The sequence below is a fragment of the Lichtheimia ornata genome, assembly GCF_029851405.1.
Source record: "Lichtheimia ornata isolate CBS 291.66 chromosome Unknown scaffold00082, whole genome shotgun sequence".
In the NCBI taxonomy this organism is placed as follows: Eukaryota; Fungi; Mucoromycota; class Mucoromycetes; order Mucorales; family Lichtheimiaceae; genus Lichtheimia; species Lichtheimia ornata.
Window position 1 is genome coordinate 120,585 of NW_026695402.1, and position 19,951 is coordinate 140,535.

The following is a 19,951-nucleotide window of genomic DNA, read 5'->3' on the forward strand; positions in this document are numbered from 1 at the left end:
AAAAAAGGAAGGGGATGGATGAAGCTATAAATTCACAATGAGAGGATGGGGGTAAAAGAGAGGTATGAGCATATACACAACGACCACCGCATATAAAAATAAGGGTGGGTGCATAAAAAGAAAAAAGAGCATTCATTAACGCCATCTTGGCTGTTGTTGCTGCTGCTGCTGCTGCTGCTGCTGCTCCTGTTGTTGTGATCGTCTTAAAGAAGACGCTCGACTTGGAGGACGTGATGGCCGCTGTTGCGATGCCGATGGACTAAAAGATCGAGGCGACGTAGGAGGTGATGGTGATGATACCATCACAGCTGGTGAAGACGAGCGGGAAAGGGTACGTGCCATGGATGCTTTTGTATGTTGAATGGCTACTCGCGGTTGTGGCTGTCCATGAAAAGAAGCAGGTCGAGCGCGTTGTTGTGGTGGTGGTGGTTGATGGCTATCTGAAACACGTCTTGATGGTCGTTGATTTCTTTGATTCATAATAGGTGTGGGTTGTTGTTGTTGTTGCATAGTGGTGGATGGTGGTGACCATGATCGACGAGCAGCCAACTTGCGAATCGTGGTCACTATGAGTTGTAATGCAAGGATTAACAAAAAAGGAAACATGGTACCTGAGTATTTTTTCAGCTGAATTTAATTACCTCGTCCTCCTTCATCATGATTCTCATTGTTGTTGTTGTTGACATTATTCTTGGGTGGTTGATAATCCGTAAGAACACGTCCAGAGACTTTGGTCTTTAATATTAAAGCGGCTTCAGCTTGCTCAATAAGACCTTGCATAGTTTGGCGGATTCGTTGAAAAACTTCATCATTCTCGACCTCCTCATCCGAAAGTTTTTCGGCAAATTCTTCAGATGCTGCTTCATCATCAGGCTTATCTGATACAGGTGTCAAAGGAGCATCGTTCCTGATATCCATCACATGTGGGTGAGCATAGAGGATTGCTAAATCATGCCACTACTTACATTTCGAAACGCTTCTCGAGTTCAGCGATTCTTGCTGCTTGTCGTTTGAGAGTAGCTTCAAGTGTTGTGTTGACCGCCAAAAGCGATGACTTTTCAATCTCAAGATCGGCAATCTGTTTATACATAATTTATAAGCATGAACGCCCAACATGGGGAGTCTCTCTTACTTTTTTCATTCCATACATACTTTGCGGTTGGCTCTTGCTTCATCAAGCCATCCGGAATGTTCATCGTCTCCTTTGGATACAAATTCGCCTTTGCCATTCATGATGGTGCCATGCTTAATACGTGCAACGACTTTGGCTGGAGAATAATGATCATCATCATCATCATCCGAAGGAATTACCGATGATGATGACTGGTGATGATGGTTTTCCGAATGTGCTGCATCATCATCGTCGTCGTTGCCATCGATACTATCGTCGTCATCGTCTTGATCACTTGCATTATCATCTTCCGAATCATCCAAGTTGTTGGTAGTGCAAACGGTGAGTTTAGAAAGATTCGAATGGCTTTTGGCACGCTGCAAAAGGCGTTGTGCAAAGCCGGGTGGTTGTTTATGCTGAGGAGCGTAAAGTGATAAGAAATTGGCTGGACCTAGCACCGTTGGACGAGGAGTTGCTACTGAAGAAAACGACGATAACGTTGACAAGGTCGATGGAGAAGACGACGATGCTGTCGATGACGATTGCGACGAGTCATGATGCGAGGCGAGATGGTGGTGTGGTGGTTTAAAGTGGTGCAAAAAAGGCGACGAAGGCCGGATGATATTGATGGCCTTTGGTGGCGGTTGTTCTCTAGCAAGCATTGTGCTGTGTTATTTATACAAAAAAAGGTGGAGAAGGGTGGATTTGTTTTGTTGGTTGTTGGTTGGTTGGTTGGTAACAAGTAGAGTATGAATGCTTTACTGATAACAGAAAAGCCTGAGAGTTGGTTATAAAGTGGATCAATCAAGGGTATTCGCACACAGAGAGGGGTGGTTGGTAGTAGTAGTTGTTGAAGTAGTTATGAAAAGGGGAAAGAAATCCAACAAAACAAGGTTTGTCGTCGCTCGCCCTTTATTTTTCAACTCCACAGGGCAAAAAAACCCATTGTCGCATATCATCCGCACGGTCGTACATCTCATTGCTCATCCTTTTCCTTTTTGCTTTCTTCATCTTCTTGTTTGTCATTGTATTACAGCGCCCTTTTGTTCGCTTGATTTATGAATTTGTTGTCTTTGCAAAGACTACTCCGCCTGACAGCACTTTTATTGTTGTCGTCAAGGTGATGGTAGCCATGGTGATCATGATTATGGATGATGGATACATACTGTTGCCGGGATTCAGTTTTTCCCTTTATATTCCATGCCGCATTGAGTACTTGGCACGCGCTATGCTTCAGTATCCGACTAATGCCGTATCTCTTTTTCGCACTTGAGCACATGTATAGGAATGGGGGTGATGGCTTCTTTTCCTGCACGAGCAACCAATATCGTTTTGCTCCTCGGCTTTTCCAAGGGGAAACCTTTCCGTGGTCGCCCGAACGAGTCATAACTTTTCTACTGCAAACACGGACCACCTGCATGTGCTCGTTTTGCTCTCCACTCTTTCTTTCAACGTGGTTGTGCTATTTTAGGTCGCCGTCATCAACCGTGCTTAATTGCTTGCTGTGACACCATCTGTTGTCTGCTGTAAAATGTGTCATACCTGGAACCATGTCGATCCTATATTCAGGTGTTCTTTCTTCTTGCTAATAGTCATTCAAGTTGACTCCTCGGAAGTACAAAGACGCCCTCGTCGTTCATTATCTGATCTCAACTCCTTTGTTTCTCAACAATCCAATCACCCCCTGGTTCTTTGTAAGGAATGATGATGACCCACCATATCGAAAGTTCCTTATATCCGAAACTAAGTCTCTCACTTCATTTTCCCCCATCCCCACCCACCTCATCTCCTAATCAATTGGGCATGGTCAAGTGAACTTGTATGTAAAGGATCAAAAGGGATCGATCTTTTCATACATCATTATGAAGGTGTAACATTCAAGGAACAGCATTAAGGGTTAAAATGACAATGACATATCCTGTCACATGAACATCCATTTTGTGTGTATGGGTGTGTGTGAGTGTGAGTGTGTCTACTGTAAATGCATTTATCTTCAGTGTCAATAATGGGCAAAGCGATCTCTCTCCGAAACGCGTCTTCTTCTTCCCGCATCCACCAAGAAGCCCTCTTACTTTGCCGCTGCAGTCTTCATGGACCAGTCAACTCACAAGGATTTCCTATTCCATTTCACGCAAGGAAATTATCAGGCAGCACTCGACATTGCAAAGGACTTGTCACTTGACACCAATGTAGTATTCAAAGCACAGTGGCAACAACAGCAACGATCCGGCAATCTACAACCTGACAATGTCGACTTGTTACAGTCCATTGACGATGACGCTTGGGTAGTGAATCAATGCCTCGAGACGATAGTAGATGACTGGAGCTTACAACGTCGCATTCTGACAGTGGGCAAGACACGTGCTTCCAATAAGGATGAGGATGATTCAATATGGCAGCAAACGCGATGGTTATTGAACGACTATATCGAACGGCTTGAAACGTTTATTGAGATTTGGCCGAGTTTGCAGCAGCAACAGCAATCGTTTGGACAAATGTATGCAGCCTTTCGTGATACCAACTTGGTTGCTCAAGCCGTGGAATATGCACATGCAGAAAACAGCCATGCTTTACGATGTTTACTTGTTCATCATGCACCTATTGTATGGCCCTATCGACTTGCCATTCTTGCAGAGATTCCTGAAACAGCCAATCCCAATCAATTTGATCTACCTCGTGTGGATAGCAACGACATGGAGGATGAAAAATGGTTAACAACAGAGGAACCATGGCAACAAGAGGATATGAAAGACACCATGATCACGAGTCCAGAGCAGCATACCACGCCTTTATCCGATCTCAGCAAACGATTCGAACGATGTGAATTTCCAGCACCAGCAGCAGTGATTCGTGATTGGTACTTGAGCAAAGCTATCCAAGCAGATCGTATGGGTTTATGCAGCCTAGCATTGGAATGGATTCGGCATGGACGACGTATGGGTATCAAGGATTTGGAAAAGCAAGAAGCTCAATTGGATTGGTTATGTAAATACGTTTACACATGCGAACCGGACAATGATGAACCAGCGACTGCTGTATGCCTTGAGCAATTCAAAACCATTCCATCTTATGACGTTCTTGATGGTTTACTTGATCACACCGATGATACCAGCATTGTGAATGATATGCGCCAACTGATCCTACCTTGGCTTCGAGTTTGTCGTGAACGTGAGATTAAGGATGAAGAAATCGAAGAGGATGGCGTTGAAATGTTACTATATCGATGGCTACTCGGCACACGATTGGATTGGTGTTGTCTCGTATTGGAAGCATCCAAACCAACATTACCAGCAGATGAACGCATTGTACAAAACGATTTGGATTTATCGAGATTAGTCCTGGCATTGCTTTATTCAAATGATGATACGCCTATCGACTTGCAAGTACGACTTTTTGAATGCTTACCAGTATTTGACCCATGGGATATGGATCAAGAGGAGGATGGAAAACAGCAACAGCAGCATGATGACAACCGGATATCCGACATGGCTACGCTTCTTCCTTTGGCAGAAACACCTCTTGGTTTATTCACAGCATTGCAATCAGTGAACGCACACAACTTGACTCAAATGATGGATGCGCTACAATTACATTTGAGTGCTGCAGAGGTTCTTGCTCGATATCATTCAGGCGTTCCTTTACGATGGTTCCTTAAGGAGCAGCCTGTAGAAGCACAAAAACAACTTTGTATTCGAATGGCATCACAAGCAGCGGGTGGTGTGGAGACTGGTGGAAAGCATTTTGACAGCGACAATGATTGGAGAGAACTATTGGACGACATGATGGCATTGAAGGAAGAGGACAACAAAGGTGTATTTGGACGCTTAAGTCGCACTGATATCTTTGAGACATTCTTTACATCCTTACTGCGCTGTGGTCGTAAGTACATCTCTCTCTTTTGAAAAGGATCAGTGGTATGGTATTAAAGGCTTGTTTAGGTTTTCGACTTGCGAAGGATCTTATGGTGGGACCTAATCGTGACAAGACCTTGGATATAGGACGAGCTGAACAGCTTGTGATTGAGGCACAGCAAGAATTCTTTGATAATGCCACTTCGGGTAACATGTATGCAGGCAACATGAAACTTGCGATGGAATGGTATGTATCTTTATTGGTAAACAAGAGCATTGTACTCATAGCAATCTTTAGTTTGAAGATTTTACCGCCTACGGATCTTGTCACAGAGGAGACCGAGTTAATTGAAGCAACACACAAACTTATCTATGAATACCAAGTAATGGATCGACCTGGTATCGAGCTTATGCCAATCCAAGTACGACAATCATCCAATCGACTCAATCTGATATCCAAGCTCATCAACACACGACGACGCGTGTACAAGCAACCAGCTGATGTTGTCGCCCTGGCAAGGAAATTGGGATATCAAGATGATCTTTCAGCTGAAGTCAAGGTATTGGCCATGTTAGCAAGTGCAGCTTTGGTGGATGAGGAATATGATACTGCATACACATTATGCCGCGATACTGTCGACAAGGTACATGCAATTGCTGACGACCAGACTTTACGACGACGCTACAACATGGATGAAATATACGAATGTGCATGGCAAATTTGCTTCAACCTTGGCAAAGTAGACAGCTTTACCGATTACCCAAGGCGATATGATGCATTAGCTATGGCTTTGGAATTGAGTCCGGTGCAACATGTTCATGACGTATTGAATGTTTGGCGAAAGTTGGACGATGAACATCCTAATCCCTCGCAACTCGACTTCCTTCTCCCTGGTTCAACAGACTTTGACACAGATGGCCAAGATAATTTGGGACTTGGTGCGCTCAAGGAACAAGTACTAGGCTTTTTCTGGAACCGATTATCTAAACCATAAATGTAGTATATAAGGATATCCAACATGATGTGGCATTCGTAATATACGTATTCAAACATGTTCACACTTCATTTATGTGGATTTTTTTGTGGTCGGTTTTTGTACAGAGGAATGGGATGGGTGCAAGAAAATGAGGATATGGGCAAAACGAGCTTACATATAGACGACCAGCGACATATACGCTCTACACACATTGGGTAGCTTTCTACAAAACAAAAATGGGTTCGATGTGGATATGTGTGTATGTGTGTATGTTTTCAGCGTCTTCCAAAATACAGATTTTTGAAGCTGGAAAATGAACTCGTGGTTGATGAGGATACAGGACTTGACATGGATGGCTGAGAGGATGGGCTGTTGGATTCTGCTGCAGCAGCAGCTGCTGCTGCTGCACGTTGTTGTTTACGTCGTTCTCTAAACAACACACGCCGTCGTTCAATCTCTGCGGTCGTCAAATCGGCTCCTACGCTATCTTTGGCAAATACGGCATCCATAAATGCATGGCAATCCACCAAACGCCGTGGCATATTTTGAAGAATAGGAAAGATCTCAATTGGGTCATCCAATGCCCATATCCGCTTCTCATTCATCTTGATGATGGTGAGTGCAACACGAAATAGCACTTTGCTTCCCTCACTAGATATATAAACAACCACATGAGTAACCTAGTTTCGATGTAGTAATTCCAATAAGACTTACATATAAAGAGCATCCCATACTCGTAATACGGTCTCGACAGGTAGAATGTTGATAAATTGCGTGAGGAACCAATGGCTGGTGACAAGTGTGATGGAGGGTAAGCCGTCAGACTCAACACATTCCCAAAAGCATTTGCCGCTGCCGATCTTGTTCCATACACCAGGTAATCGCTCATACACCATCATCATCAATACTGTTTGATCGATGTGAGCACCTTCCATGGTAACATCATACATGTTTTCAGGAAAGTAATCATGCACGGTAGTAATGAGCATCCAAAATGCTGATTCCTCGTCGTGAACAAAAAGAAGAAAGAAACCAGCCAAGTAATTGAGCGATTGACAATAACCAATATGGGGCGCATACATGCTAAACGCCAAAAGTACACGGCGTAAAGCTCGTAATTTGGCATTTGTTTCTGGTACCATGGATACAGATCCATCTTCGGCTGTAACAGCACATGCAAACTGGTCATTGTCTGGGAATGTGCGATGCAAATCTAAGGGGTGTGACAAAACATCCCTTTTTAGTCATTGTCATGGGAGGCTGTGTATAGCGCTCTTACCTCTGTTGATGATTTCTGCATACTCATTGTGTTCGCCCATGGCTTCAGCTGTTCTCACCAATGATTGGTACAACCCTGCATTGGTTTCCATCTTGGCTTTGGCACCACTATAATGCATCCATGCCTATATACAGCGTTACGTTAGGAATGATAAAGATGTGCGATTACGTGTGCTCATTATGTATTCATCCACTTGCCTTGCCTCGAAGATCGTGTGGTATTCCTTTTCGCACGTATCTTTTCACTATAAAGAAGGTTTAGTTTTTGATTTGCTACAAGTACAAAGAGCCTACATTTTGAGCTGACGGGGGGCCATTGACCTTGATGCTCTTCCAAAAACGACTTCCACTTGGCGTGTTGATGTTCTAGAATCGGGTGATAACTTTGTTCAAATTCAAGTTGCTCAGCAAGCTTGACCCATTGGGTAGGTTGTTTGAATCCATAGGCATCTCGTCTACAAAAATCATGCATATTAAAAACATGCCATTTGGCTCATACAATGTCAATACTTACCGTTCAACAGGTTTGGGCTCACGCTCGATTTCATGTTCATCCAACTTTGCTATTGTATTATGTTAGGTCAAAAAGAGATGATGATTTTTTAAATCTTACATGGCCAGCAGGGGGATGTCGTTGTTGCTGCAGGAGGAGTAGATGGCAAGGAGAGATCATCATCTTCCAAACTACTTGTGCTGTATCCTTCTGATGTCGATTGCTGTGCTGAGCTGGCTGAAGATAGCGTGCTGGCAAGACTCGATGTGGAAACATTCATGGCACTGCTGCAATACGGTGAATAAGGTCGTTCCTGCGGAGATACCAATCGCGGCGTTCGGGGGCTGGCAATGGGGCTGTTACTAAAATATCCTCTTGGTGAACATGCTGCTGGTGACGTTGCTGTGGGTGAGCTCATGGATGGTTTCAATGTTAATGGTGGTGGGCACACTGTGAGGTATTTTCTCTTTGTCGATTGTTGCGCATTGTTGTTGCTGGTAGTGGTGGAAGAGGAAAAAGAAGCACCGGCAGATAACCGATGATCTGATTGTTGCCGCTTGAGCTGATGATTATTGTTGGATACCGACAAATTCTCAAATGCTCGTCGTAGGCTTTGTTGGTGCTGTTTAAGCAATGATGATTCTTCTACCACGCAATTCGACTGTTGTTGTGTTGCCATGATATGTATGTATGTTAACGTGCTTGAAAGAAAGGGAAGGGAAAAGGAAAGTGAAGGGGATGAAAAAAAGAAAAGAAAAGAAAGAACAAGATGAATGTGCATGGTCTTGGGACTTGGATGAGTATATATATAGTCTATCACCTCCCTGCTGTAAGCGAAAGAATAGGTTGTTTGCATTAAGGAGTCAATCCTCACCACATCATCCTCCTTCCCCCAAGCCTTTATATCGCTCTTCTTGCCAATCCCTGATCGCAGTTCCTTTTTTCTCTTTCCCCTTCTTTCCCACACACACACATAGTGTCGTGTGCTAGAAGGCAATCAACAAGGCTGTTGTTGTTGCAGCGGCAATAACAATGCATGTGCACGGGATATATAACGATTGCTGCAGGCTCCGCATCAAAGGTTACCTTTCCCAGATTGATCCCACATACTGTGTCATGTCCTTGGATGTGTGCACAATAGTACGGTTAAATTATTAAAAACCGCCTTGATCCCATTGTTCGAGCAATTACGTCTTCGCTTTCGGCGGATACGTTTGAAAAAGTATCCCTCGAGTTGTACAAGGAATGAGCTCCGTTTGCTGTACTCAGATTGACATCAACGCATGCCATTAACAAGCATTCTTGGTTCGTTAAGCTGTAAACTTTGCCCTAATGGCTTGTTGTTCCCACCCCCATCATCATATATCCCTTCCAAGGCGATAGACACGGCATATGTTTCTCCTTTTTTATCCATATCTCATCGTGTATATCACATGCACATACACCGCAACGCACGGATATGCCAAGCCGATCGGCCTGTGTCACATAACAACAGCATAAGATCCAATCTCAAATCGTGTGGTATATGAAGTGGCGTCTTTCAGCCTTTCCTTAATCCGTTCACTTGCCCTATATCGATTGATTTGATATAGCACGTATTGAAATGAAACCGATGAGGGACCCAATAAAGTAGTAGTAGTAGTAGTAGTGATGAAACAAAAGCAAATTGTATTTGTTGTAATAGTATTGGGCTGTCTAGTTGATCAACTAGGTCGGCTATTTGGGGGCATCGAAGCGTTGTTGCCGAAATCAAATGGCCATTGTGTATCTGCAGCTGGTACAAAAGGAGGAGCCATGTTGGCAATATCAATAAGGTTGTCCTCTGTAGATGATGTACGGCCGAGTGATTGAAGGGCAGCTGCAAGGTATTTACTATTGTCGCCCACAATCCAATCAGTACATGATGCACCATCACAGCTGGATAATGACAAGTCCGCTAATGACATGCCTCGGATTGATGATGATGATGATGCTGCTACGGGTGCTGTATTACCTTCCATCGACGATGTTGATACTTGTATAGGTGCTGATGATGATGTTGTTGTAGCTGTTGTTGTAGTAGCTGGGTATCCTATGGCATGTTGCTGTATTTCCAAATCAGGTCCTGCCGTTGTTCTTGTGTGAGATACTGCTGGCCAACTGCTATTTGGAGAAGCGGCTCCCATCATCATTGATCCACAACTACCATTGTTCATTAATTGCTGGGAAGGTGCTTGTTGTTGTCGCTGCTGTTGCCATTGGTCACGCCCTGAGGATGTTGATGCGTTGCGTTGTAACATTTTATGGCTGCTATGCATGGCGTATAGATCACGGATCATGAAATAGAGCTTATCCGCCATAGCCCAATGTGTGCGCATGATCTGAAACCACCCATTAATAAGACTAGCCTTTTGAGTCAAATTTGATACTTTACTTACCTGAAGTACTGCAAAATGATCTGCAAGTGCTGCTCTCGCCTTGCTGGATTCTTCAGGTGTGCCATTGAATACGGTATTGACTGTGATTGTTGCCACTGTATATGTCAGGTATGATACAAAGGGAGAAATCATGGCTCGATCATTCTTGATTCTTCTCAATAGGTCTGTAACACGATCCACGGCTGCGAGACACTTTGATGCGTTGCGTGTAATGATATCCTTCACATGACTTGATACTGGATGATCTTTTAACGAATCCATCACTGCCAACGAAGGACGATGTAATAGAACAATCAGAGAATGGTGCGACATATGAAGCTATACATATAGGATACAATGAGTGAAAATGCGTTTGATCGTCAAAAACAAACATTACCAAGATATAGCGTGGGCCATCTGATAGTTGTCCTTCTTTAAAGCGTTTATCATTCCCATGCGTATCTTGTAGCTCTGGTGGTAATTCCTTATCCCACTTTTCAATTTCTTGATCAAGCTCCATCGTTTCAGGAGGTGGTCCATTCAAGCTCAAAAGCGTGCCTTGGCGGCTCTTACGATTGACGTGAGCTGTAACTTTGCCGAGTAATGATGACATTCGATGCATGTACGCTATACAGCTGAGTCGTCGCTTCTTGGTATTGTCGGGTGATGTTGGGTTCAATGTCGTTACGACTTCAAGCATGTTGCTGTTTTCTGGGAGCCGTCGCACGGTAAAAAGGACCGATCTCTCCTTGTAAATGGATTCAGTGTAGATTTCACCAGTGCATTGCTCATATTTGTCGCAGGGTAATAAAGTCTCACAATCATCTTCTTGTAGAATGGAGGGTCGACCCGTGGATGCACTTAGCAATCTTTAATGTCTGTGCGTGAGTTTTTCAGCTGCATAATAAAGGTTGTGTGCTCTTACTTGTCTAATGTAAACACCGCCCAGAATACTCGGCGTTGTACTTCAATCTCAATCCATCGATCCACTGACATGGTTCTTTTTCCATTCTCTTTCAGATCAATGTCCTTATTCAACCCCAATTCCAAGGCCATTCTAATAAAGATAGAACACTTAGTATTCCTATCACTTTTGTTGCCATGATAGTTACCTGACAGCCATACCAGAATACATCCAACTCCTACAACAGACATGAATTCTCAATCAATCTTTCAATTGTAAACAAGGAAACGGTGACTAAAGTATACCTTGGACCTCTTGCACAGCTGTATTCGTGCATTGTCAATAGTATTAATGCTTGCACATTGCTGAGACTTGGTATATCGATGGACGAAAAGAGGATTGAACGTGCTTTGCAAGCATACTTTTCTCCTGAATGCCAAGGCGGTTCTTCACAGATATCAGGGCGATCCGAATACCTGATAAGTGATATCATGAGGTCAATATGAATAGAGAGAGAGGGAGAGAATCATACCTTGCAGCAACAGACAGAATGGATAAGATCAAGAAATCGGAGCAACGACGTTCACGAATATCTCGTAGTAATGATTCTTCGTTGAAGATACCCACATAATTGGTGATGCAATTGAAAAAGACTTTGACAAGATGATCGATTACATCGGAAGGCGGCAGTATTGATTCTGGGAGGGTGGATTGTTGTGGTGGTTGAATGTTGGATGAAGGTGATGATGATAAAGGCATGATGGTAGCAGCATTATTGGGAGTCGTTCCAAGGGATGGTGATGGGAATGAACCGGATGATGTAGATCGATCATGATTGGTATGTTGTAGACTACTCTTTTCACTCATGGGTGATTGTGGATGATGATGATGATGATGATGGTCCGTGCTATGCTGCTGCTGCTGTTGATGATGCTGAGAAAGTAACCGTTCCATCTTGTCTAGACGCTTCTCGATAATCTCGATGTATCCTTGTCGCGGTCCACGCTTCTGAACAACAGGGTTGTATGTACACGTCCTTCCCATTTTGCTGCATGTGCCACACACAGGTCGAGTGCCATCACATTTAACCTTGCAATAACGAAAATGCCTCTTTAGTCGGGTTGTCATGGGGTCAAGCATTCAAAAGTAAACTTTTGCACACCTTCTTTCTTCGACATGAGTCGCATGCTTGTGCTAAGCGTTTTCGTTTCGGTTCAGAGCCATCGTCGGTCGAGTGATCGTTGTCCATTGCTGTTGTGGAAGAGTGCGTATGAAAGAAAAGAGGTAAAGAGAACAAAGAACTGGGTCGTCAACGTCACACAGCTTCATTACGGATTGTCTCGGATTCCATGGTTGCATATACTCAGCTTTCATGCTTACGGCTATTGCTCCTTATCCTAAATACCCACCCCCACCTCCCTCTTACCCTTTATTCAACAAACAAGTATATAGTGTATTGATTCATATGAGTAAGATGTTATCCAATAAATGTAGTAGCTACTATACTACGCTTATAAAGAAGGGGTCGATACACATATCATCAGCTGTTGTTGTTGCCATCAATAACACTATCACTACCAAATGCCAATTTTGCATGAGGCACTCTACTTGCTGCTTTTGTTATAGTGGCGCTCAATAACAACTACAGAGAGGCGTATGATTGATAATCACATCTGCCATCTCCACGTATTGGAATTTCTTTTGTTGGCATTGAAATGACATGTTGCACAGTGCTTTACCCGGAACTCATTTGACTCAAAATGTCGGGATCAGCACGCTTGCGTAGTAAGCAATAGACAACCAAATTGCGTAAACAATTTTCTAAATCTGGAGTGTTGACAGGGTAAATGAATACGACAGCATCCAATTATCAATCATTGTGGTGATGGTGGTGGTTTAGCATCATCAGAGATTGTGCAACCAAAGCAATTTGACACGTTCTGCCTTTTCATATACGTATCCATTTTCCCCATCAAGAATGTTATTCAATAGTTTTTTATGCATGTCAAGTCATTGTATCCTGCATCAAGTATATAAACATCTATCATATAGCAACACTTAGGAAATAAACGGCTTCCAACCCTAAAGTATAATTGTGATGATGATGAGTTGATGACCCTATTGTATATCACAGTGCTGAAATTTACCTTTGGACCGTGAAGCTTGGTATAGCAACTACGGCAATAGAGATCAAAATCCTTGTCCACCATATTGGTCGAGCTCAACAACTTGCCGCATTCGATGCATTTCAAACAAAGCTTGTGGTACTTGTTTCCAGCCCCAAGTGCCTGTGCACACACACACTCATTGAGATTCATCCTCTTTTCCAATTTGATATCCTGCTCTTGCTTACCAACTCTGCTGCATATACAGCTTTTCCGCATTTTGTGCATGTATCATTTTGGACAGCAATGTTGACCTTTTTAGGCACGTAACTTGTGTTGAGATAGGCTGGTTTAGAAGCAACAGCAGGTCTTGGTGGTGTGGCAGGTTTGGTACTTGTTGGGACAGCAGGGCTGGGACCAATGTCACGAGTTGCAGGTGTCGTGGATGAAGATGGTGGTGGTGGTGGTGTTGGACGAGAAGACCAGAATGAACTTAGCGGTACACCAGGAGTCGATGATGATAATGATGATGAAGAAGAAGGTGATTCAGGCTTATTAGTTGGCCTTGGAGGAAGTTGTGGTGAGGATGATGACGGTGGTGTTGGGGTACGTTGAGGTGGGAGCTGCTGAGATTGACCCATCATCGTTTGATCCTGTTGCTGTTGTTCTTCCATGATCTCCTTGGGTGTTTTACTTTCAGTACTCAAGAACGAAGCACCCGAAGCTGTTCCATGAATATTAGATACCACTTCTTGTCTTCATCCTTCGACTTCATAATTACCAAATCCATATCCTTTTGGTCCCCATTTTCGATTGTAGCACACTCTGCAATAGGCCTATGCAATAATGAGATTAATAAACATCACGGCGTCGATGATGGCTCATTTACCTGATTGTCGCGTTCAGTCAAGCTGGTCGAGTCGAGTCGCTTATTGCATTCCTAAAGGAGGAGGATATCAGCCCCCACTGTATAGATGGATGTCGAGAAAGAACCAAAGCAATACCATGCACGTCAAACAAGTACGGTGATAGGGTCCACCTGGGCCGATCACCTATGGCAGATTCGATGAATAAACATACACCTTCTTCCTTGATGAGGGGGCGAATGAAGCCCATACCTGCTCAGCCATATACACAGCTAAAGAAGAAAAACGGATCAATGCCCATGCAATGTGTTGCGACAAGAAAGCAAAAGCATACCTTTATCACAGCGCTGGCACAAAGGTGCACCTCCAAACCTTGGTGGCATATTGCAATAGGTAAAAATGCAGCAGAAAGAGCGGGAATAACGGGAACTCGTTCACCGACATCAAATACCTTCGTTTCAAGCGCGTGATTCAGCTGCATGATTCTGGTAGCATCATCCCCCAATGCTGTCATCCTAGCTAGTTACCTCTTGAAATGGATTTTCATGGCCATCTATTATCGTCGACCATAGTAAAGAACATCCATCTAATATTAGAAAAATATCTCATAGTGATATTGAATCATTGTCTGTGTATGTTGATGGGATACGGCTTTTCGCCTATTTGGATCGGCACTCTAGTAGCATTTTATGACTCTTCGACATGTGATGCAAAAGCCCAAATCTTCCATGACATTCACTACTAACAAGAAGGACATGAAATAATGGGATAGAGCCATCGATCATCCGTTTATTGCAACACTTGATAAAACGTAGCAACATTAAAGGAATACAAGATCAAAAGTGGTCATTTTAAAATGGGCACAGAAGCACGATGTCGCCATCAGGTAGTGCATAATACAACCTCCCGTTCTATTAACCAATAGCCCTAAAATACATCAGTCTCTCTAGCATATGATAGGTAAAACAGATACAGCTTGGTATAATGTAAAAGGGGGATGGATGCATGGTGGACCATTAATAGCTCAGTCACAAGTAGAGGGCGTCAAAAAGAACGAAGCAACGTAAAGGTTGACGCATACACACGTCTTTCTCACCTTTATCTTCCACCCCTCCTCGATATGACAGATCCCAAACGCACACGATCGTCTCGGTCCACACTTGAAGATGCCAATGAAGAACATCGTCTTTGGAAAGAAATATGCATTGCCCTTATGGAATTCGACCGCATTCAAAAGCGAATAGCCTTCGTGCTAAGGGAGATAAACACCATATTAAGCACAACCGATTTTGACCAAGGCAAGCATCACCTTTGAATCCAATGATTTCTTCTGGAATAAGGAACGGATGCTAATCGAGATTGGATGGGTTCTTTCTAGGTATCCCGGCAAACCTGGCGGATCAGCTGAAACAGTATTATGCAGAAGGCATTGAGCTGTCAATGAAGGAACTCAAGTAAGTTACTACCTTGGATACGCCCTTTTTCTCCAATAAGGGTATTGGATGTCATCGAAAGTTGACTAACAATATGATTCCAGCGCCAACAAGAACACATCAGAAAAGCTATCGGTGCTCATTGCCTTACGTGAAGCATCACAAGATGGTAGGTACAACTCCGTACAGTGTGGGGGGGATAATGAATGATGTATGGGCGGAGCACTCGTTGACTCAGATGCATATTTTCTCTCTTTGTCTACTATTAGCGCTTGACCCACAATGGAAAAGACGACGACGGGATGATGGAAGACGCAAAACAAAGAAACGCAAAACTTGATTATAACCCTCGCTACCCATTGGGCCATGTCTTGCTCTCATTATATACTTTTTCAGGTAAGCGACTGATTTGGTGGGTTTGTGGTGAATGCGCAATGGATTGTGTTCTCTTGTGATCGACAAGTTGTTTATTGGAGCGAGAAAGAAGAACAACCCCACACAACATACCCCTCTCCTTCCATTGTACGCTTGTGCTCTCATGAACAAGCTCTCCAAGGTATGAATTGAAGTTGTCATCCCTTTCAAAATGCTCATCTCCTTCTCTTTACAAAGTTTGTATTTATGAGTAAGTGTCCAGCACACTGTATCCTTTCAAGATTTGTACATTTGTTTGTCCATCATGCCCTTCAAGTCAATAAATACCCACCATTGTAATGGTTGTTTTGGATTTCCAACGTATATGAACACCGAGATGTCTTATTATGCTTGCCAATTGCTGATAATACCAAATGAAGTGGATAATAAAGGTTAACCATGCGAGTCATTATACGCCGTACAGCTGACTATACAGCGACACAAACTAGAAATCATCAACCACGTGCACCTTTTAAATAGAGCATGATATCAATACAGCTGAAGAATAAACATGTTTATTGCAGGGGGGAAGGTGGTTAACAATACTAAAATTGATATTGATAAATGCAAGGAATAACGTCAATATGAGGCATTGCAAGAAAGAGAATAGAGCAAGTAAACACCCTTGCTCAGACACAGCAACCAACAAACATAGTGTAGGGTTCACAATATGGTCCCTTGTATCATTGGCACTGGCTACGGATGGCTACAGTATTCGAGCACACAATGTCGCCGGGTGTCCGAGAATATGCCGAGGGTCAAATTGATTGCCGCGGGCGTTGGTGAAAGCTTCACAAATGATAAGAAATGATAAGAGCAATTCACACAGGAGCAGGATTGATGCGGACACGATGCTCTTTTATATTGCATCGCTCTATGAACGAAATGAATGCATGCAACGGCACCTTTGTTGTGTTCAAATGATCCTCAGCCTTGGGTTCTTTTTTCCCCGAGCAAGGAGAAGATGCAGTGTCAATGGGAAAAATCAAGTATGCGTATGGCATCATGAGTCCAAAGAAATCAGCAGCTACAGCCCACATGCATCCAAAGCGACGCTTACAGGTATCGTCGTTACAAGTTTTCAACTGGAATTCTTTGGATGGTGACCTTCACTGAAGTACGTCAACCAAACGTTGATGGAGCGTCTTTGGCCATTTTGACGTAACAGCAAACAAACATATACACATGTCGTCACCATGATGATGATCTCTCTAAGACATTCATATAAATGGCGTATACAGCAATTCATGCAAGGCTTTTATCTTCTTTTATCATTTCAAAAAACAACAATGGCAGACGCACCTGGTGAACCGCTTACAATGGGCTCCAAGGCTAAGGGCATGTTCTCATCGGCCAGCCAAAACTTTGATCAAATCAGCAGAATTTGCGAGCATGTCTGTGGGTTCCATTTTTATGCTCACGACCAAACACGCCAAGTGCATGCGCATCATTTGTGTACTCGTGTCAATGAGGACTTCCGTCAATGTATCATTTATGATTCACCCAGAGCCGATGCTCGCCTGATCGGTATCGAGTACATCATCTCGGAGAAGCTATTCGATGGTATGTGATGGATTGCTACTATCATTGTATTGTATGATGCTCATAAGCTCTTTTTACGTACATAGGTTTGCCTGCCGATGAGAAAAAATATTGGCATTCTCATGACTACGAGGTGCGTGGTGGTAGTTTAGCTATGCCCATGCCCAAGGGTGTACCCGAAGCTGTTGTACAAGTGCCCGAAAAGCAGGCATTGGCCACATTGCAAAAGACATATGGCAAGACTTGGCATACTTGGCAAGTGGATCGTGGCGATAACCTACCCTATGGTAAGTAAATTATCGCACATGATGTGTGCATCTCTTTCCAACAACTCGTTTTTTTATTGTGTAGGACCTGCTCAATTGATGATGGCACTCACTGCTGATGGTCAGCTTGATCCTAAATTGGATGAGGAGCGTGAAAGAGACGAAGGCATCTCAACCCAGAAAAAGAAGGAAGAACGAAAGGATTACTTTGAGCCCTATCAACCTCATGCGGGTGCTGATAGTTGGCAATCCGGAAATGCAGTCCAAGTCAAACCAGAGGAAGTCCCCTTCAAAGCCAAGTGAAGCTATACTTCTTGATTCTTTTGCTGACATGATCACTATTGCTGCTCAATAAAGACATTTCTCTTTGCGAACTCAAACCACATGCCCTACTCTATTAATATGTTCAAACAGCATCATCAAAGAGTCTCAGGTGAATTGCACATATGTTTGTCGCATCACCTATAATAGCCCTTATGCCATGTATCACGCTCTACATGCTTTTTCTTTCTCCTATCCCGTTGCATGCATATCACCCGGTACTCCCTTCTACCTACTCATCAACAATCCCGAAACCAACCACCTAATGCACCCCTCGCACACATGAGATAATTGTACTCTAATCATGTTGAATCAAATGTTCATTCAATAAAGGTCGAAGAATGGGACATGGTAGCATGGATGTTATGAAGTAAATAGGATAAAGGGCAAATTGTTGAAGATACGGAGGGTGGATCACATGAAGTCAAAGGTGACATTGTGTTATCGTATGCTTGTAGTTGCTGCCGTCATAAACATCCTTAATCCATGATTGCAAAGTAGCTGCTGCATACATTGTCTCGAGAACACCAATACCATCCTTCCATCCATAACCATTGCAACCATTGCAAATCCAATAAGAAAGTGCCATCATGTGATCGCTGCTGATACGCGTCCTTTTCCATCCTGCTGTTGGTCTGCCTCTGTCTTGGTCGTTTTCCATCACAGCCCAACCAGGTGATGATTACTGGTAGTGTGGTGTGCTTGATAGCTGCTACGGCATCATCCAGAGGAATCCGTATGTATTAGATCAAGTTGCTGTACGTAAATAATGCTGCTTCTATGCAATGATTATCTGCTGCTCACGTGAAAAAGCTGTGCGATAGGTTGCTGCAAGTGAAGAACGCTGTTGGAGACAATGTAGTAAAGACCTTGCTGATAGCAATTGCTGGAATGAATGCTGTAACGTTTGATTGTGGTAGAGGAGTGTACAAGAGAACGTGAAGTGTCAAGAAACGCGGGTGTTGTAGTAGTGGGTTGTAAACGCCCATGAAGTTGCGCATTCAGTCAGTGACATTGGGATCAAGACAAGACAATCGTAGACTTGACATGATGCTTTCGTTCGCAGGTGGTAGTTGTACTTGAATGGGGCAACAGTTGGGAATGGGAAGGAAGAGGCAAGCTGGGAGTGGAAGAACAGGAAATTAAAAATAGGCTGAACTGATGTTGAATGCCATTTCTTTGTTTGACCGTTGCTCAGTCAAATCCCCTTGGATCAACAAAGTTGAATGATGGGCATGATGAGCTGGAGCAGGACAATCTTTCACATGCATTGTTTTGGGCAACAAAGGTGATTGGGAGGAATGGGCTGCTAGCCGGCAGTTTACAAATAACTTTGCGAAATGATTTTTGTGAAATTGGATGATGTTTTGTGTTTGAGCGTTTTTCAGTCAAATCCCCTCGGCTCAAGAAAGTTGAAGGATGGAAGTGTTGGGCTGGAGCAGGAGGATCGTTCGTATGCATTGTATTGGGAAACAATGGTGAATGGGAGCAATGGGCTCTTAGCTGGCAGGTTATGAGTAGCGTAAAGAATCATGCATTACCCTTTCGAGTTGCATGATATGCTAGGTTACACAAACACGCCCTTCTGCACTTCGGCTCTGTCAGGGTCGAGCTACTTCACAATGAACAAAGACCACTTGTCATATAGCATCACGCTTACAAACATAAAGGTGCCTGTATCTCCAAACTTTACAATGAAACGTGGGGTCTTTGATAGAGCAATCGGCTCGGCTTGGCCAACAGCACCTTGTGTGAAAGTTTCACGATCAAGCTTGCCAATCCCAGATTTCGCAATGTCGCTACCAGCCAAACTGGATCTGGGGGTCGACCTCTTCAACGACGACGACCAAAAAAATATTTTTTGGGCTAGTTGCGACATTGAACGTAAAACTTTCACACAAGGTGCTGTTGGCCAAGCGGAGCCCATTGCTCTAATAAAAACCCCATGTTTCATTGTAAAGTTTGGAGATACAGGCACCTTTATGTTTGTAAGC

The 19,951-nt window shown here is 43.4% G+C and overlaps 7 protein-coding genes across 7 annotated transcripts; 3 read left to right on the forward strand and 4 right to left on the reverse strand.

Annotated features, from left to right (window-relative positions):
• Positions 1 to 135: 135 nt before the first annotated feature.
• Positions 136 to 1,773, reverse strand: O0I10_011118 (uncharacterized protein; the record flags this gene model as incomplete). Its single annotated transcript, XM_058491089.1, has 4 exons — positions 136 to 566; positions 642 to 907; positions 966 to 1,078; positions 1,153 to 1,773. The coding sequence occupies 4 exons, from the start codon at positions 1,771 to 1,773 to the stop codon at positions 136 to 138; spliced, it is 1,431 nt and encodes a 476-aa protein (XP_058338184.1).
• A 1,428-nt stretch (positions 1,774 to 3,201) lies between these two features.
• Positions 3,202 to 5,957, forward strand: O0I10_011119 (uncharacterized protein; the record flags this gene model as incomplete). The annotated part of the gene is made up of 3 exons (XM_058491090.1): positions 3,202 to 4,990; positions 5,050 to 5,209; positions 5,261 to 5,957. The coding sequence occupies 3 exons, from the start codon at positions 3,202 to 3,204 to the stop codon at positions 5,955 to 5,957; spliced, it is 2,646 nt and encodes an 881-aa protein (XP_058338185.1).
• Positions 5,958 to 6,214: 257 nt separating this feature from the next.
• O0I10_011120 (uncharacterized protein) lies at positions 6,215 to 8,389 on the reverse strand (the record flags this gene model as incomplete). Its single annotated transcript, XM_058491091.1, has 7 exons — positions 6,215 to 6,590; positions 6,654 to 7,152; positions 7,219 to 7,342; positions 7,416 to 7,462; positions 7,512 to 7,672; positions 7,732 to 7,780; positions 7,831 to 8,389. 7 exons carry the CDS (start codon positions 8,387 to 8,389, stop codon positions 6,215 to 6,217), a joined length of 1,815 nt encoding a protein of 604 aa, XP_058338186.1.
• Positions 8,390 to 9,413: 1,024 nt separating this feature from the next.
• On the reverse strand, positions 9,414 to 12,259 carry O0I10_011121 (uncharacterized protein; the record flags this gene model as incomplete). Its single annotated transcript, XM_058491092.1, has 8 exons — positions 9,414 to 10,070; positions 10,128 to 10,445; positions 10,504 to 10,975; positions 11,032 to 11,163; positions 11,219 to 11,248; positions 11,316 to 11,486; positions 11,543 to 12,099; positions 12,173 to 12,259. The coding sequence occupies 8 exons, from the start codon at positions 12,257 to 12,259 to the stop codon at positions 9,414 to 9,416; spliced, it is 2,424 nt and encodes an 807-aa protein (XP_058338187.1).
• An 809-nt stretch (positions 12,260 to 13,068) lies between these two features.
• Positions 13,069 to 14,364, reverse strand: O0I10_011122 (uncharacterized protein; the record flags this gene model as incomplete). Its single annotated transcript, XM_058491093.1, has 8 exons — positions 13,069 to 13,092; positions 13,158 to 13,298; positions 13,364 to 13,839; positions 13,897 to 13,951; positions 14,005 to 14,055; positions 14,120 to 14,167; positions 14,234 to 14,253; positions 14,316 to 14,364. The coding sequence occupies 8 exons, from the start codon at positions 14,362 to 14,364 to the stop codon at positions 13,069 to 13,071; spliced, it is 864 nt and encodes a 287-aa protein (XP_058338188.1).
• A 737-nt stretch (positions 14,365 to 15,101) lies between these two features.
• On the forward strand, positions 15,102 to 15,754 carry O0I10_011123 (uncharacterized protein; the record flags this gene model as incomplete). Its single annotated transcript, XM_058491094.1, has 4 exons — positions 15,102 to 15,279; positions 15,360 to 15,435; positions 15,519 to 15,583; positions 15,684 to 15,754. 4 exons carry the CDS (start codon positions 15,102 to 15,104, stop codon positions 15,752 to 15,754), a joined length of 390 nt encoding a protein of 129 aa, XP_058338189.1.
• A 1,363-nt stretch (positions 15,755 to 17,117) lies between these two features.
• O0I10_011124 (uncharacterized protein) lies at positions 17,118 to 17,939 on the forward strand (the record flags this gene model as incomplete). The annotated part of the gene is made up of 3 exons (XM_058491095.1): positions 17,118 to 17,391; positions 17,457 to 17,657; positions 17,722 to 17,939. 3 exons carry the CDS (start codon positions 17,118 to 17,120, stop codon positions 17,937 to 17,939), a joined length of 693 nt encoding a protein of 230 aa, XP_058338190.1.
• Positions 17,940 to 19,951: the final 2,012 nt, after the last annotated feature.